We start from the raw sequence: 19,665 nt of genomic DNA on the forward strand, positions 1-19,665 counted from the left end.
TAACATTTACATTCACAGCCTTTAGCTGAAGCTCTTATCCAGAGTGACTTACATGGTTATTGGTATTACAGAGGTGGGCCAATGCAGTGTTAGGAGCCTTGCCCAAGCCAAGGACTTATTGGTGTAGCACAGCATAGTCACCTAGACCGGGAATCAAACCCTAGTCTTCCACATGGTGTTATCTGTTGTGCCACACCAACAACATGAGCACTTTGTATTTCTGAGAATAGTCCACCAAGCAGAAATCTCCAGCCAGCAGTCCACCAGTCCCGTGCCCACTGATGAAGGACTAGAGGATGACCGACACAAACAACCTGTGCAGCAACAGATACAGAGCCTCTATGTATGTCTCTGATGTCCCATCTTGTGGTGGTTGGTGTGACGCAACAGATAACACCACTACCTGCCACTGAGCTACTACGCCATGTGGGAGACTGGGGTTCGATTCCTGGTCTGGGTAACTGTGCTGCGCTACACCAATAAGAGTCCTTGGGAAAGACTCCTAACACTACACTGGCCCACCTCTGTAATACGAGTAACCTTGTAAGTCGCTCTGGATAAGAGATTTAGCGTCTGCTAAATGCCATAAATGTAAATGTAAATCTTCACAGTGTTTAAGCACTCCAGCAGCACTGCTGTATCCGATCCACTCATACCACACTACTAACACACTCACCACCACTACTACCATGCCAGTCAGTCAGTGTCCCTGCAGTGCTGAGAATGACCTGTGGTGGCTCTGTGGGGTCCTGACCGATGAAAGACAAGGAGGCTAACTAACAAAGTGTGCAAAGAACTACAGACAGTCTGTAATTATGGTCTAAGGAGCTGATCTAATGGAGGTGGTCAGCTTATTTACTGACTACTACCATGCCAGTCAGTCAGTGTCCCTGCAGTGCTGAGAATGACCTGTGGTGGCTCTGTGTGGTCCTGACCGATGAAAGACAAGGAGGTTAACTAACAAAGTGTGCAAAGAACTACAGACAGTCTGTAATTATGGTCGAAGGAGCTGATCTAATGGAGGTGGTCAGCTTATTTACTGACTACTACCATGCCAGTCAGTCAGTGTCCCTGCAGTGCTGAGAATGACCTGTGGTGGCTCTGTGGGGTCCTGACCGATGAAAGACAAGGAGGTTAACTAACAAAGTGTGCAAAGAACTACAGACAGTCTGTAATTATGGTCTAAGGAGCTGATCTAATGGAGGGTAGAAACCACGAGGTGGTCAGCTTATTTACTGATATGACTTTTTTTTATTTTTTGTAGCTCTTGGTCTATTTATAAAAGTAATTAATTGAATAGGGTTAAATTAAATTACTCAGCAAAAACTCGTCGTCGTTTACCTCCATCCGCTCCTACACGTGTGTGCAGCACTGCGCATGCGCGGCATCGTGACCGCGCAGTTGTTGGAGACGTTTGAAAACGGGTGAAGTTCTCCTCACATCTGTCCGCCGGTCATTACAGCGCTTCAGCGACGAGCTCGGGTGAGATACGGCTGCTTTTATACAACAGAGAGTGTGAGCTTTGTCGGAGGAGTAGTCTCGTTTGGTAAGCGAGGACTTTACACACATTTATCCGGCTTTTACTGCGTGGTTTTGGTGAAAACCTGCAGCAGACGGTCTGAGCTAAGCTAGCCCGACTAGCTAACAGCCGTTTAGCTAGCTAGCTGGCTAACAACTGCCCATCCGGTCTTCAGTACGGCGTATTAAGTGTTCTGAATGAGGGATATTTGACTTACTGCATCGTCTTGTTGTAAAATTGGTCAAATAATCCATACAGTAGTTCATTTTCCAGCGCACTCGCTAGCAAAGCTAGCTCGCTAATTTAGCCTGGAGCTTAGCACGCCAGCTCTGCTCGGGCTCGGGCTCTGCTTCTCTGGCCACAACGAAACTCTCAGCGCTGGATTTTACTTTTTAGAAGAATTACAAGACTGTTTTTAGCTTCCACACTTTAGAAATAACTTCTGTAGCTAGCTAGCTGTCTGCTAAGTTAGCTAAGTTAATGTTAGCTGGCTGGCTAGCTAGCTAGCTTGGTGGCCTGCTAATTTTCCAGGGTGGGCATCTTCTCAGACCCTCTTACTTTAACTTTCTGAAGGCCTGGGCAGCTTTCTAGATGTGTTCTGCCTCTGTAGATTTGTCAGCTTGTCTCTGAAGTACCACATGTGAAAATATTTAATATTTTCGAGACCTTAATCTATCCCTGTATTTCATAAATTGTCACTAAATCGTCCTCTCTAAACCAAGGGGAACGAATTCAGGGAAGCAGAGGGAACAAGGTATTTCTCTAAATATTATTTTAGTACCTTGATACTTTATAAGCTCATTTAAGTTTGTAATTTTTTTGCAAACATGCATACAAGTGGTTTACCCCATGATAAAGCAGCTCATGTATGTACCCTACATGTCCAAATAGTTGTGGACACCCCTACTAATGAATATTCAGCTACTTAAAGTTGCACCCATTGTTGAAACAGAGGTGCGAATTTGCACATACAGCACATACAGCCTGTCTGCTCCCTGTAGAGAAGTATTGCCAGTAGAATAGGTAAAGGTAAAGGTGCACGTATTTGTCACTGTACAGTGTGGACTGTACAGCGAAATGTGTCCTCCGCATTTAACCCATCTGGTAGTGAACACACACACACATGTGTTAGGGGCAGTGAGTACACACACACACCCAGAGCGGTGGGCAGCCAACTCCAGCGCCCGGGGAGCAGAGAGGGTAAAGGGCCTTGCTCAAGGGCCCAACAGTGGCAGCTTGCCGAGCCTGGGAATCGAACCCACAACCCTGTTATCGATATCTCGGCGCTCTGACCGCTGAGCCACCACTGCCCCACAGTGGAGCACATAAGCATGGGCTTAGTAGCACCTCATCTCATTCCAGGTGCCTTGAGTAGTGAAACTGTGTTCTTTGGGATGATGATGATGATTATCCGACATCCTGACCTTACTTACTCTTACTCTTGTCGCTGAATGCTGCAAATTTAGTAAAAGAGCCTTCTTTTAGGGACAGTCGAGACAGTTACTCCAACAAAACTCCAACAACTTTGAATGAGCAGGTGTCTCCATACTTTTGTCCATTTTGTGTAGCTTTCTAGAGTTCTGCTTCTCTAGTTTTCTTGAATTTGTCTGTACAGATTGTTACTGAGTGAGGAATTATATTTAAAGGCATACTCAATTCCCTCAAATATTAGTTCTTAAGTAAGTTACTGCCTTATTTGAACAAAAGGCTTAAGAAAACTTCCCTTCTAAGTGTAAGAAACGGTTTGTTAAAGTGCAGAAACTTTAAATTAAGGGGAGATTTTATTAAACACAGGGAATGATTTATGTCTCGAAATATTGGGTTTCTTCCTTGATACTTCGAGGGATCTGTAGATTCTTCTTATACGCAAGATATCAGTTGTTGCTCCACCAATCAAGTTGCTGTCATTTATTGTTAAATATAGCAATTCATATCTAGTTCTATCAAAATTAGAAGCTCTGTCTTTAGCATGCACACGGTTTATCTAAGTAAGTGTTTTAAACTGCAGACAAATTTAGGATAATGAGTAAAATGTTGTTATGATGCTGTACTCACATTTGTTTTGAACCCCCTAGCTATCATGGAGCTAAATGATGCCAACCTCCAAACTCTGACTGAGTACCTGCAGAAAACACTAAACCCTGATCCACTCGTCAGGCGCCCAGGTATGTGGTGTGTGTGGTAGTTTTTTGTTTTGTTTTAATTCTTTTTTATATATGTAATCTCTAATTATAAATCTCAATATTATCTCTGAAATGCTTGACTTGTCTCTGTTCATCCTTTAACAGCGGAGAAGTTTCTAGAGTCAGTGGAGGGGAATCAGAACTATCCTCTTCTGCTACTGACAACGCTAGAGAAGTCCCAGGTTGAGGTTATACGTGTGTGTGCTGCAGTCACCTTCAAGAACTACATCAAGAGGAACTGGCGTATAGTGCGTTTAGGTTTTGCATATCTTCTGTAAGAAGAAAGCAGGAAATTATGTTGACAGTAAGGAAACAGTTTAGGTGTCATAATCTGTTGCTCTCTTTTAGGTTGAAGATGAACCAAACAAAATATCAGACCCTGACCGGACAGCTATCAAAGCAAACATTGTAAATTTGATGCTCACTAGCCCAGAGCAAATACAGAAACAGGTAAAATGACTGCAAAATCCTGCATACAATACATGTGCAGCCCTTACCTTAACCTAAACCCCTTTTGTGCTTCTCTTATTGTGTGAATTAACCACACTTTACTTCTAAGGAGCCACTCCCTACTCCCTAAAGCTTTTTAAAAGGCAGGCTTCAGAATTGTATGTCAAGACTGCCTATTTAACATCATCTACTGTCACTGTAAGTAGCTGTAGCTTTGATAGTGTTTCTGGTCCGCAGCTTAGCGATGCAATCAGCATCATTGGACGAGAAGACTTCCCACAGAAGTGGCCTGACCTCCTGACTGAGATGGTGAACCGCTTCCAGGGCGGAGACTTCCACATTATCAATGGGGTTCTCCGCACTGCACACTCGCTATTTAAAAGGTATGCTGCCCTCACAGTTTCTTCATTTATTAGAAGTATGCTTTTTAAGAGCTACTCTGACATCATCTGGGGTTTTGAGTTTGCCCAATAACATTCTTGCGTCTAAGCTAGTGGCTTTGGGCAGTTTGCCTTCAGTTGTCTACACGATACCTGTTGGCACAAGTGCAACTATACTGTTGAATGTCTTTATCTCTCAGATATCGGCATGAGTTCAAGTCCAACGAACTGTGGATGGAGATCAAGTTGGTGCTGGATACCTTTGCTCAGCCTCTTACTGAGCTCTTTAAGGTGAACATGGAGTCTCCTTGATGCTGCTTTTTCAGGTTTATCTGCTCAGTTGCAGCTTAAATTATGATAACACTTGCTGTTTTTACTCATAGGCCACAATTGACCTGTGTCAAACCCATGCTACAGATGTTAATGCCTTGAAGGTCCTCTTCTCCTCCCTTACACTCATATCAAAGCTGTTCTACAGTCTCAACTTCCAGGTACAGTTTTCACATGTTTAAAGCTTTAGGATAACCAATGTGGACTCAATTTTGCTCACTATCCCTGTGCTTTGAGTAAAATACTTCATAACTTTTTTTTTTTTTTGTCCAGGATCTTCCAGAGTTCTTTGAAGACAACATGGAGACTTGGATGACCCATTTCCACAATTTATTAACCTTGGATAACAAACTTTTACAAACTGATGTGAGTGTAATGAACCATATTCAGGTTCAACTCCTGAACACATTCATTGGAGTATACCTACTTTTTAGTTTCACTTACCATTTTGTGTGTTATTGAGTAGCTGCATTTTTAAAGTCTGGCACTTTGTGGTGCATTGTCAACAAATGTAATACTTTTGATAGAAAATGAATTGATTGTAGTTTTCCCTGCTGTAGGATGAGGAAGAAGCTGGTCTCCTAGAGCTGCTGAAGTCACAGATTTGTGATAATGCGGCACTGTATGCACAGAAATATGATGAAGAATTTCAGCCCTACCTGCCTCGCTTTGTTACAGCCATCTGGAACCTACTGGTTACAACAGGACAGGAGGTCAAATATGACTTGGTGAGTTCCACTGTGGGATTATAGTTTTTTATTTTTGAAGCAGTAGTATTGTCTATTATGCTTTATTTAAAAGTGATGTATATTGGCACCATTAAATCATTTAAATCAAATGTTTGGTTAGAAAAAGCTGAATGTCAGGAATGTATTCCAAAATAAGCTTAAGAACTTGCTGCTTGTTCTCATTGTTGTTGTTGTTTTTTTTTTAATGACCTCCTGAGTGTAAATCAGGGTTGGGAGACAGTGCATGTAGGCCTAGAATCAATCTAATCTTGTATTAATATTCATTCTCATTGGTTTCTTCCTCTTTCTAATAGCTGGTGAGCAATGCCATTCAGTTTCTGGCATCGGTGTGTGAAAGGCCGCACTACAAGCATCTGTTTGAGGACCAGAATACACTCACCAGCATCTGTGAAAAGGTCATCGTACCCAACATGGAGTTCAGAAGTATGTACTGAACTTGGTTTCAGGTTCTTCTCTTTCAAATTATGTGATTTGTCAGAACTCTGTGTTTTTTAGTATGCTGAAGTTATTTGTAACCTGCATTATTTGTAGTTTTGCATGTTTTTTAATTAAGTATATGCTTGGCTTGTGTGCAGGTGCAGATGAAGAAGCATTTGAGGATAATTCAGAAGAATATATCATAAGAGACCTTGAAGGATCAGGTAACAAACTTTTTTAACTTTTCTTTTTAATTTCTCCCTTTGTTTATGCTGTCTATCATAATAGCCTAATTTCCATATGGCAATGCTGCTCCAGTGATTTTCACATTCGCGTTTGCCCCTTGCAGACATTGACACAAGGCGGCGAGCTGCCTGTGATCTGGTGCGAGGCCTGTGCAAGTTTTTTGAGGGCCCAGTGACTGCCATCTTTTCCGGCTATGTCAACTCCATGCTGACGGAGTATGCCAAGAACCCTTCAGTGAACTGGAAACACAAGGATGCAGCCATCTATCTGGTGACTTCACTGGCCTCCAAAGCCCAGACACAGAAGGTTAGTGGTTATGTCTGTTTAAGATGAGCTACAAACCGTATCAGCATTCTGTCCTTTTCTTGTTGCTTATATTTTTATTTATTTTTGGTGTAATACTGTTGCGCAGCATGGGATCACACAGGCCAATGAGTTGGTGAACTTGTCTGAGTTCTTTGTGAACCACATTCTACCAGACCTGAGGTCTCCTAATGGTAAAATGACTTGTCTTTCTTAATTGAATATTTTTATGTGCAGCTGTAACTGCTCTATCACTTCAGTAGCTGAAATGACACGTTTTTCTGTTCTGTTTACAGTGAATGAATTTCCAGTCTTGAAATCGGATGCCATCAAGTACGTCATGACCTTCAGAAGTCAGGTAAGCTCCTCGGTCTTCTCCTTCCATTCTTCTCCATTTTGGTTCTTTGTGGAAGTACTATGCACATCAAGGGCCTCTACTTGGTCATATGTAAAGAACACTGCAGACATTGCAGATCATGCCCACAAAGTGGCTCAGTAAATCAGCCATATGTGTCTTCATATGCCACCTTAACACCCCTGTTTTAACACCTGCCCCTGTTCTGGTCTCAGCTTCCCAAGGAGCAGCTGTTGGAGACAGTGCCTCTACTGGTAGCTCACCTACGGGCAGAGAGCACAGTGCAGCACACCTATGCTGCTCATGCCCTGGAGCGCCTCTTTACAATGAGGGGACTCAACAACTCCACACTGTGAGTTTATCTATATCCCTGCTGTGGTGATAGTGGGGGTAATGACACAAATTTATCTTGTTTTTGCACAGCCATAATTATATGGTACTCTGATTGCTTATTCTGATCAATAAATGTTCTCTAATAGAGCTTGTTGATGCCTGCTGTGCCAGCTCTCTAACAATACCTACTCTAAAGATAGCATAATTGTTATGTATAAGCACCTACTGGTGGAAACCACAGTCATTTGAATGTGGTTGTGTGCTGTAGGGCTAGGGGGTATCCAAAAATCACATTCTATTTAAAGTAGAATCTGGTTAGAAACTATATAAGTTAACAGTGCTTTACTCTATTCCAGTACATACATTTAACAAGTATCTTTTTATTTTTATGAATTAAATCATGTTGTTCTTTAAAACTTCTTTTGACAGTTTCTGAACTTTGGAAAGAAAACAAACATATTTGACCTCAGAAACCCTTTAGTTTATCATTATTGAGAGATCCGTTTTTTTTTTTTGTAATTTACTGCGTAATTGGAGCTGAGGTGTCTTACAGACTCTGATGGTTGACCACATCTCCCAAAGATTGTATAGGACTTATAACTGCTTCTCCTCTGTAATCGTGAGTTTGCTGGGAGCATTGGTCTGTCACTAGCAACACAGTGCCTAACATTGTAGCTGTAGGTGATTCGTCTAAATTATTGTTATATATATATATATTATTATTTTTTATTTTATTATTTTTTTTTTTATTCAGTTTAATATTTTTCTCAGCAACTCTGCAAATTAAGGATGCTCTAAACATTTTGAATGGTTACAGTTCATTTCACTTCAATTAAGTTTTTAAAATATATTTTTAATTAGTATTTAACTTTATTTTTGTTTTGTTTTTTAAAGCATCTCAGCTGCTGAGATGGCACCATTCACAGAGCAGCTCCTCAACAACCTGTTCAATGCTCTGGCAATACCTGGCTCCTCTGAGAATGAATACATCATGAAAGGTGCTTCTACCTATACAATATTACATAAGGAATTTACGTTTGTTTTTATATATATACACACCTGTCTGTCTGTCTAGACATACACACGTATTCCTTTTTTTTTTCTTAAATCTGTGTTCACCTTTTTTACAGCCATCATGCGAAGCTTTTCACTCCTACAGGAAGCCATTGTGACCTACATCCCTACATTGATTGGCCAACTTACTCATAAACTCCTCCAAGTCAGCAAGGTGAGCCATTCACATCTTATGAGCAGCATAGCGCAATAGATTGGCAACAGAAATGCATTAGATGTTATTTGTATGGTGTCCAGTCTGATGGGTCACGTCTCCAGTTGTGACGATAGACGCACAAACAGGACAAACATAAACAGCCATCCAGTAAAGGGGACGTTTCCAAAGCAGGACTTGATCCTAAAGGCAGGATGGGATATTTAATATGAAATCAATCAATTATTATTATTATTTTTATTTTTTCAATAATGTAAAAGCGAATTGACTGAAACCAAACAAACTGCAGATTGTCTCTGGATGCTTACACTAGTGTATAATTAAAGTAAATTCTTATTCAGCGTTTTTGACCTGCATGAAGGCCTACATGTATCAAAATTATAGCCTTAGTCACATTGATGTGTCTGTTTTCCAGAATCCCAGCAAACCGCATTTCAACCACTACCTGTTTGAATCACTGTGCCTGTCCATCCGCATCACTTGCAAGGCAAACCCAGCAAGTGTAAGCAGCTTTGAGGAGGCCCTTTTCCCTGTCTTCACAGAGATCCTCCAGAGTGACGTGCAAGGTGGGTAGAGTATATGAAATAATAAAGGTGTGCATCTTTTAAAGAATACTTTAGTTTATGAAGGAGTCTTCATACACCACTTTACCAGTTGAGTGAAACCTGTTTGAGCTATTTTCACCCATTGGATCGTTCTCTTCCACCCCCATACAGAGTTTGTGCCATACGTGTTCCAGGTGATGTCTCTGTTGTTGGAGATTCACACTAACAACATCCCATCTTCCTACATGGCCCTCTTCCCTCACCTGCTTCAGCCTGTTTTGTGGGAGCGCACAGGCAACATCCCCCCACTGGTCCGGCTGCTGCAGGCATACCTAGAGAAAGGGGGAGCCACCATTGCCAGCTCTGCTGCAGACAAAATTGTAAGTGCAATTCTAAATGTGCAAATCTGCTGTAGTGCCTAGATAAGCAGGCAGAATTCAGGGGTTTAGATGGCTGCTACGACTGTTTAGCTATTGACTGGAAGGGGTACATACCCACATGCTTACAAACTGCAAAAGTCCAGTCTTTTCTGGTTTAGACTGATTGCTCTTCTACTTTTTTCAGCCTGGTCTGCTTGGAGTGTTCCAGAAGCTCATCGCCTCCAAAGCTAATGATCACCAAGGCTTCTACCTGCTAAACAGCATAGTGGAGCACATGCCAGTGTATGTTCTGATCACCACTAGCTGTGATATACTTTTGGTCACTGCTTAATGTAGTAATTGCTGTGAATCTTATACAAACAATGTTTGTCTCTTTTAGAGAGTCTATTACTCAGTATAGGAAGCAGATATTCATCTTGCTCTTCCAGAGACTGCAGAGCTCCAAGACCACAAAGTTCATTAAGAGTAAGTGTGGGGAAAAACCCTACATTTCACTACTATACAACGCAGCAGACTAGACTTTTTTTGCTCACTGTTTCCTTTCGCTCCACAGGCTTCTTGGTCTTCATTAACCTCTACTGTGTGAAGTATGGGGCAATTGCTGTGCAGGAAATATTTGATGATATACAACCAAAGTAAGTTTGGATTTTTTTTTTTTTTTCTGTCCCAAAACACACCAATGCATGTATAGTGTTATAGTATACTAATTTAACAAACACTGCAAGCAACCATATTCAGGTATTCCTTAAACTGTCCACAGATTGATTTTTTTTTTTTTTTTTTTTTTATTTATTTATTTATTTTTGTTGCTTTTGCAAAATAGCTGTGACCTACATTTTGCCCGAAGGTAAAGCACACCAACAGTCAGCAAGATAATTTTTACAGGACTGTTTCCTTTAGTTTATAATTAAAATCAAATGATCTGCCTGCCCGGCTTCATGCTGGTATACACACCCTTATAGCCTGTTGCATGGGCGAGTCTGAACAAATTTGTCGCCTGCGGTGTGCACACAGCGTGCGCCTGACAAAATGACCATTGGTGTTTAATCAGCTCTGTGTCCAATCTCCAAGCTCTTTTCCTATTTCAACATCTTATTAATTTAATTGGCAGAATGTTTGGCATGGTGTTGGAAAAGATAGTGATTCCGGAGGTGCAGAAAGTGTCTGGGCAAGTGGAAAAGAAGATCTGTGCAGTGGGCATCACGAAGATCCTGACTGAATGTCCAGCCATGATGGACACAGAATACACCAAGCTCTGGTAAGAGAATTGAAGGCTGTTACGGTTCATGTATACTTTATACACAGGCTTTCAGAAATGCCTGTACAGTTTGATATAATTGTAATTATTATTCAGAGACATACAAAAGACTTGATCAGCCAATTAATTGGATGTATTTGATTAATATAATCATTGCTGGACTTGATTATTTATTTATTTATTTATTTTTGTAGGCCTCTAGTGCTCCAGGCTCTGATCGGTTTGTTTGAGCTGCCTGAGGATGACAGTATTCCAGACGACGAGCATTTCATTGACATTGAGGACACGCCGGGATACCAGACAGCTTTCTCCCAGCTGGCATTTGCTGGAAAGAAGGAACATGATCCAATTGGAGATGCTGTCAGCAACCCCAAAATCCTGCTGGCTCAGTCGTTACACAAACTGTCCACCGCTTGCCCTGGGAGAGTAAGAACATGAGAATTTTTATGATCTTTATAACTCTGTGTAATAAACCTGTTTCCATGGCCGCTGTTCAGTAGGTGGTGTCATCAGAAATTTGATGTTGGGTATAACCTTAGTTTAAATCCTACTTTTAATCACTGTAATCTAATAAGAAACATCTTTTTCTGGAAGGTTCCCTCGATGCTGAGTACGAGTCTGAACACCGAGGCGCTCCAGTTCCTGCAGGGCTATCTCCAGGCAGCTTCGGTCCAGCTGGTCTAAAGAGGATGCTAGCTTTCTCTATGTTTTGTTCCTGGAGTCTGTCAATACACCGCAGGGGGAAGAGGAGTCACTGTCGAGATTGGGACTGACGTACCTGGACTACACGAACCAACAGACGAACAGTCGACTTGACATCTCGCACACACGCAATTGCAGGGCTGCTCAAAATTGCGCCGGCATCTGCAAGAGGGTATTTTTAAAGAGTTGTACAAACTAAACTAAAATGGAAATGTCTAATAACGGACCAAGCAGAGAAAAGCAAAGCAAAGTTATTCGAGTGGGAATGGTTACGTCACACTGGTGGCTAATCACCTACCAGTACGCTGTCGGTTAGTTGAGGTTGAGATGATAATGCTTCTTCAGCACTTGAGGATTTCTGATCTAGCGCTTTAATCCGACGCCCGCTGGCATTTCAGATCCAGAAAGACAAAATATTCATAACATATATCAACAGTATTTTTGGAGCGAAAATGACTTAAGACTTTGACGAACGTTTGACGACACGAGTTGGACGACATTTGATGTCTCTGCAAATCAATGGGAGTGTGTTTCTTTTCTGTAGTTTCTGGAGTTGATTTTACTGTACAAAAATAAGGGCTGTTGTGGCACTAAAAGCAAAGCTCTTATCACCCCCTTTTCTCCTCCTTTTCTTTGTTGCATGTGTTCGTGTTTTGTCTTTGTCTGGTCTTAGATTTAAGGCTTTGTCTTCTTGTTAATAAAGAGATGCACTTGTAAAATGCTCATGGTTCTTTTTGTTGTTGTCGTTCTTCTTACCATACCTGGGTCAGCTTCTGGTATTTGAGTAATCCCAGTTTCGAAACATGACACTACGACTACGTCAGATTCTTGGGCCTGGGAACTCCTTTTAAGTTAACTGTCCTGCTGTGTCCACATGGTCACAAGGGCTGTAAGTTGAGAGGTGTGCTTTTGGTCATGCTTCTTAGTAACCCTCCTTTTCTTAAACTTACAGTTCAGCTCTGTAGGACTAGTACTTGGAAGAAGAGCTTAAGAACAGGAGCTGATCCTAAATTCATAATACACTTTTAGTAAGTACTAGCTAAAACTAAGCACTTTTCAATCTAGGACATGTCATGTTATGGATATATGGGACTAGTCAAATGTCTAGGTCTGTGCATCTGCTGTTATTATTACTAATAATAATATCAAACATTTCATAGTTGATCTATGCTATCAGGATCTCTACCAGGTAAAAATGGCATTACACAAATCCCAATGTTCCCTTTCTCTAATCAAAAGTGAGTTGCATTAGCTGTCAGTCTGAATGGTGGTATGAAATGGCTACATTTTGGAAGGAGGTGCCTGAACCCTCCTCCTCCTAATCTAACACTGTCCCAAAAACACCATCTCCACATCATCTCTTCGACTATGACTTAGTCGTTGCTACCCTCCACCCTCCACCCTGTCCTTTAACTCGTAAGTTCCTATCTGATACGGGGGGACCATGTGCAGACCCAAACTTCCCAAGCCCCGCCCAATTTCCACCTTGTGACGTAGTTGTGTAGGAAGGGGAATGCCATAGGACACTCCGCTCCGCTCCTGGATGCGCTCACAGACAGTCTGTAAGAAGAGCTGATCAACTTTTCTAAGACAGAACAGGCTTCTCTCAGCCCACCTGTCCTGAAGGTGAGTCCTGGACTGAATGTCTGTTGGGCGCGTGCCTCGAGTCCTGCTGCTGTCAGGCTCCTCTCACCGCTGCGGGTGCTAATGCTGCCTCCACCTAAACCCTGGTCTCAGGTCTTGGAGATTGATGTCTGTAAAGTCTGTCATTCTGTTGCGTCACTAATAGCTAGTCAATGTAAACGATTGGTGAAGCGTGGTTTCCTCGTGCCGGCTCCTGCACGCAGTTCTGTTCAGTGGAGAAGTCGCGTGCATGGACGAGGAAGGCTGCGGAGGGGGCGGGGCTGCTCCCCTTTGAGATGATCATTAATACAGTTGTGTGATTATGATTAATACATCTGAATCTGATCAAAGTCTGAAATCAGGGCTCGTGTCTCTGTGGAAGTGTTTGTGTGGTGTTTGTGAGGGGGCGGGGCTTTGATGTATACTCTTGAAGGATCTGTAAATATTAATATGGCTTTAACTCAAAAACTGAAGTTCACAAGCTGCAAATCAATCAGGATCAATCAAATTGGCTGGAATTTGATCTTAAACCTTGTTTTGGCTTCAGGCTCCTCTCTGCAAGTCGGTTTGATTATATAGTCCAAGTTGCTTCAGCTTTTAGCGGTGCAAAGTTTAAAATACAGTCGACTTCTTAACACAAGGCTTATTATAGGCTTCAACTAAGTCAACAGAAGTCAAGATTATGTAAAAATATGTAATATTTCAAAGTAAAAACACCAACATCTCTCAAAACATCTCTTACTTCTGACTGAACTCAAAGATCATAATTAATCACCCAGCTAAAGAGTTGATATGTGGGATAGATCAGGTTCTACATACAACCATAGCCATAACTCACAAGTTCAAGTCACTCCATTTCCACCTACTTCCTCGTTCATACACGCGTCTTCTGCACTGAACAGAAACCACGCTTCACCAAACGTTTACATTGACTGGCTGTTAGTGGCGGAGTTGAAAGACTGACAGCTCATAAAGTCTAGCTGAAGTCACTATACAAACCATAACAACTACATTTGATGAGTTAAGATGAATGAAAAAAGGATGTGATCATAACATCAAACGCTCAAATCATTTTTCACAGTGTAGAATTACTCAAATTATCCAAACTGAGGGAGTCGTTTGCAGGTTGTTAAACTTGAGGCACGTGACTTCAGGCAATTGGACTTAAAACTAGCCAATACTGACTAATATCGACTTGGTATTTATGATTTGGAACTTTACACACACTTTAGGCAGATTCAGAAGAGTCAAAATGACCAGATTTAGTTTCATTATTATTCATTTTAGCATTTTTAGACACTGAGAAGTCACAATTTGTTTTTGACTGTGGGAATATATGCGATCTACCTGCACACAGCAGAGCGCAACATACGATTATGCAGTCATAGAAGGGGCTTTTCCAAAAATGACGGCTGGAAGTGACTTGATTCCTGATTCCTGAGACTAGAAGGTTCAGACACTTGAGACTTGTTTGAGACTTTCTCTCACCTCTGATCATTTGATTTATACAGAGTGATATTTCTTCTTTTTTATATTTGGTCAAAAGGTCAAATAAATGTTGAAGTTTTAGAGATTTAAAATCTGGCAATTATTTGATGCTTCAGGCTTTAAAGGGTCAAACATTAATATCACATTTTTCCATATCACATGTGACCATGTTTTAATGTCATGAAAATGTATGTTGTCAAGGCTACTACTGAAAGCGTACAAACCGTAATGAAACCAAGACAGGTCCAAGTTCTAATACTAATGAGACCAAGACAGGTCCAAGTTCTAATACTAATGAGACCAAGACAGATCCAAATTCTAATACTAATGAGACCAAGACAGGTCCAAGTTCTAATACTAATGAGACCAAGACAGATCCAAGTTCTAATACTAATGAGACCAAGACAGATCCAAGTTCTAATACTAATGAGACCAAGACTGGCCCCAAGTTCAAGCACTAATGACGCCAAGTTAAGTTTAAATTCAATACTAACAAGACCAAGGCAAATACTAACGAGACTAAGACAGGTCCAAGTTCTAATACTAATGAGACCAAGGCAGGTATAGGTTCTAATAGTAATGAGGCCAAGACAGACCCAAGTTTACATACAACGAGACCAAGAGTTATGAGGCTAAATCAGGTCTAAAATCAAATACTAACGAGACCAGAGTGGGTATAGGTTCTAATACTAACGAGACCAAGGCAGGTCCAAGTCCAAATACTAATGAGACCAAGACATGAGAGTGCAAATAGTAATGACACCAAGAAAGACCCAAGTTTAAATACTAATGATACAGGTATAGGTTCTAATAGTAATGAGGCCAAGGCAGGTCCAAGTTCAAATACTAACGAGACCAAGGCAGGTCCAAGTTCAAATACTAACAAGACCAAGGCAGGTCCAAGTTCTAATACTAATGAGACCAAGGCAGGTCCAAGTTCTAATACTAATCAAACCAAGGCAGGTCCAAGTTCTAATACTAATGAGACCAAGACAAAAAAAGAGTGCAAATAGTAACGACACCAAGACAGACCCAAGTTTAAATACTAATGAAACCAGTAAAATGATCACGGATCCATCAGACCAGAAACACACAGTTCCTGCTGGAGAAGAGGGTGTCATCATCACTCTGGTCCAAGAACCTAAACTTAGCTATGTTCCCCACCTCTACTGACTTCCTTCATCCTGTCCTCACTCTACTTTGTATTGTATTGTACTTCTGTGGCTGATAAAGGGTCTGGAAACTACTGGAGTAGAGTATAGTGATCACACACAATGATTGTGATCTATTACCAGGTTTAAATACTAATGAGACCAAGACTAGTTCGACATATTAAGACATTAGACCAGGCTCAGAGGATGTAGAAGAAAGGAAATAAGGCACAGTGCCACAGGTTTTCTAGGGTCGTGAGTTTTGGATGTTCTGCTTCACAGTCTTAGTAACTCAGTTTTCATCCTTTGTAGATCCTCTGCTTTCATGCATGATGGCGGGAGGGCCTTTGACTGCAATCCTCCTGATCAGTAAGTCCACTCTTAATGCATATGAAATCTACACTGTCAGACTGTCCGTTTTTAAGCTGAAACAGCCACAGACTGTTCTTCCCCCTCTCTTGTATTAGTCTCCTACCTGGCATTGCAGTGCCAAGCTTTCAGCGCCATTGAAGCGGTGGTGAACGACCCTATTACTCTCCCATGTGGAATTGAGTGTCCTGGCGAGGCCAAGTGGAGCATCTTCATCCCCATGAAAGCTGACGTTGCTCACTGCGACAGAGAGACATGCTGGGTTGAGGACGGCTTTCAGAAACGGTTCACCGTCTCTGGAGACAGAACCAGAGGGAACATCTCGCTGCTAATCCGAGCCGTTGCCTACAATGACAAGGGCTCCTACAGGTGCAGCTGTGATGGGAAAACGGCTGAAGTCAAACTGAGGGTGTTTGGTAAGTGCTCGTTCCATCAGGGCTGTTAAGACTGACCAACTGACCATGTCCTCAGAAAGAGGAGGATCTTGACTGCTTCTGTACTGATGTCAGGTTTGTTTGTTTCTCAGTGCCGATGGTCGTGAAGGTTCAGGAACTGGAGGACGTCACACTCCCATGCTACGGAGACACCCGCAAGGATGCCAAGGACGTACAGTGGAAAAAAGATGGACGAAAGATTGTCCAGTACAATCATGAAAGTGGGACTGTGACCCTAGGCCAATGCTTTGAGGACAGATTCGTACTGTCTCCTGAAGCTTTTAAAGATGGAGACCTCTCCCTTCACATCAGTTCGGCTCGTCCGTCAGACGCAGGGCTGTATCTGTGCAGCTTTCATGATGAATTTCGTGAAGGAGATCCTCGTGCTGTCCTGCTTAAAGTGGAAGGTGAGTTGTCTTTATTTTCACCTATACACACGTACACTGCATGGACAAAAGTATTGGGACACCTGCTCATTCATTGTTTCTTCTGAAATCAAGGGTATTAAAACAGAGTTTCTCCTGCTTTTTTTCTCCTGTCTCGACTGTCCAGGGAAGATGGCTTTCTACTAGATTTTGGAGGAACATTGCTGTGAGGTTTTGAGTGCATTTAGCAACAGGAGTGTTGTTAAATGCACTCCTCATCATCCCCAACTCCCTAACTCATTCCAAAAGCATTGGATGGAGCACCTCCATCCATCATTCCAGAGAACACAGTTCCACAGCTCAATGCTGGGGGGCTTTATACCCCTCTAGCCCAGCCCTGGCATTAGGCATGGTATCTGTAGGCTTATCTTTATCTGCTCCAGAGAGAAACTTTTTTCTCTCTTGGACTATGAAGATGAGGACAATTATGGACATAAATGATGCATGGAGTGAAATGCAACCCAACTGCTTCTCAAATTTGTACCCTGGATGATATCAAGCTTTTATTTCCCCAAAGATGAGCCCTGACTGTAGCTTAACTTTTTTTTTTCTTAAGCATAAAGTTAGGGGGCATCCAGCCCCTGTTGTGTTGTCTGTGCTCTATTCAAATTACTCTAACTCTCTATCATCTCTCCATTTTCCTTTTCCACTAGTTCACGTTTTACCGACGAATCTGCAAACGCCTACGGTCGTAGATGCAGAAGTGAATGAAGCCATAACTCTCCCGTGTGTCTGCTCTGGGGACGCTCGGTGGACCATCTCCAACCCCGTCGAAGACGTTGTCGTCGCTCAGTGTGGCAAAGGAACTTGCAGAGTCGAGGATGGTATTCAAAAAAGAATCGCTTTCTCTGGAAACATCACCAGAGGGAACATCTCACTGCGCATCAGCTCCGTTTCCCACCATGACAGCGGCTCCTACAAGTGTAGCTGCGACGGAAAAACCTCAGAAATAAAACTGAAGGTTTTGGGTGAGTTGTCCTTCCATTATGAAAGGATTAGAACAGTGTCCGTCAAAACAGGGCTATAGTTCAGTAAAGTGATTTACACTGGCAGTCGTAGACGTGCTCTGATGTCCTACGGTTTTGAATAGGGACCAACTTTTCTGGTGGCGTGAGAAGATATTATATTATTATATTATATTATATTATATTATACATTATTGATAAAAGTCAGCGAACCTAAATTTAGCAAGCTAAATTTAAAAGCTGATAACTACATAAGAGTTAACTGGTAATTGAATGAATCTTAATGGAAAAACTTACTTGTTTCATTTTACATTTTATGGCATTTAGCAGAGGTTACTCGTATTACAGAGGTGGGTCATTGTAGTGTTAGGAGTCTTGCCCAAGGACTCTTATTGGTGTACCACAGCATAGCCACCCAGACCAGGAATTGAACCCCAGTCTCCCACATGGTGTGGTAGCTCACTGGCAGGTAGTGGTGTTATCTGTTGCGCCACGCCAACCACAATAATTAATAGATAATCGTTAGTTACAGCCCTGTTACAGATATGCTATTGATGCCAATGAACCACTCAAGCATTCAGAGTGTAAATGCCTCTCTTTCTCTCCTTCTTCTTCCCCAGGTGGCCAGCAATCAAGGTGCATCATTAGTGTCATCATTGTACTGGCTGTAGTCGTAGGATTGGTCGTTGTTTGTATTACCCTAATTGTGCTGGGCACAGGATCCAGGTCTCAGTCAAATGCTTCAGAAGACACTGCTCCATCCTTCAGCTCCAGCTTTCTATGACACTATTTTGCTGGTTGCTTTCGGTCAAAAGTGACACCTTGCCAAGTGGCTTCAAGCGGAGTCAGAAAAATCATGGAGGAGATAAAAAAAAAAAATCTGCTCTAAAATAAAAATAGACTGACCCTCCATAACAACCGCAAGCAGGAGCGCTAAGGACATGCTTTCAGGCAAAGGTTGTGATGGACTCCATAGAAGGCTGTTATTCCCTGTCCTGGAGGCCGGTTTACGACTGGCTGTGGGATGAAACCAGGCCTAAATCAGTGGAGCCACTCAGTTAGTGTCTTATTTGATGAATTTTATTAATATTAAATTATATAACTCTCTAGTTTTGTCAAATAAGGCATTAAAAAAGACATTTTAAAACTGTAATAACCCTGGTCTGTGTGTGTCACACATTCAGGCAGTGTTTCAGTGCTGCATTTCACAGCCTGTGGATTTGACCCCTCTCTGGAAGTGAACTGGGAAAGTAGGAACACAACCAGTACTGTGTTGGGTTTGATGCTTTAATCAAGGAGTGAGGAAAAACGTCTGTCCCTTTACTTTCCCTCTACGTCTGGTCAGTCCAGGGGGGCTGATAAAGCATTTTTTCAGTCCCAAACCTGCTTCTCTAACCTTTAGGCCACAACTGCTCCTATTTTAAATATTTATCATTAATTGCATCCAGGGCTTTATTCTTGCGTCAGGTGTGCGTAAGATAAAACACTTCAAATGACTGGTCTGGCTATGGAGTTTGCTTATTCATTCGTCTGCAAATGAGTAAATATTGATATATTAAGGTTCATTAACAGATCTGCCTGATGTTAGAGGTGTTTTACCTACTTGAAGCCCACTGGACATCCTAACCACAGTGGGCGAGTGTATCTACCCAGTGGCAGTGGCAGTCATGAAAGCCTTCTAAACACCACAGTGTCCCATTGGCAACCCAGCAGAGGCACACTCATGCTCACCAATGGGAAAGTACAGAGAGCACGGGGAGGACTGGCCTGGCAGTGCTAGACTCCTCGTCGGATGTTGACCTAGAATTTTCAATTGCCTGCAGCTCATTCAA

At 42.0% G+C, this 19,665-nt stretch overlaps 1 protein-coding gene across 1 annotated transcript; it reads left to right on the forward strand.

The window, feature by feature from the left end:
- Positions 1-1,403: 1,403 nt before the first annotated feature.
- Positions 1,404-12,097, forward strand: cse1l (CSE1 chromosome segregation 1-like (yeast)). The gene is made up of 25 exons (XM_072666297.1): positions 1,404-1,482; positions 3,595-3,684; positions 3,808-3,950; positions 4,051-4,152; positions 4,390-4,535; positions 4,733-4,823; positions 4,916-5,023; positions 5,136-5,228; positions 5,423-5,590; positions 5,905-6,034; positions 6,187-6,252; positions 6,378-6,580; positions 6,687-6,771; positions 6,874-6,935; positions 7,148-7,284; positions 8,160-8,263; positions 8,396-8,493; positions 8,909-9,059; positions 9,210-9,418; positions 9,603-9,700; positions 9,798-9,883; positions 9,972-10,053; positions 10,530-10,676; positions 10,871-11,102; positions 11,271-12,097. Exons 2-25 carry the CDS (start codon positions 3,600-3,602, stop codon positions 11,358-11,360), a joined length of 2,916 nt encoding a protein of 971 aa, XP_072522398.1. The 5' UTR covers positions 1,404-1,482; positions 3,595-3,599; the 3' UTR covers positions 11,361-12,097.
- Positions 12,098-19,665: the final 7,568 nt, after the last annotated feature.

The sequence above is a fragment of the Salminus brasiliensis genome, chromosome 21, assembly GCF_030463535.1.
Source record: "Salminus brasiliensis chromosome 21, fSalBra1.hap2, whole genome shotgun sequence".
In the NCBI taxonomy this organism is placed as follows: domain Eukaryota; kingdom Metazoa; phylum Chordata; class Actinopteri; order Characiformes; family Bryconidae; genus Salminus; species Salminus brasiliensis.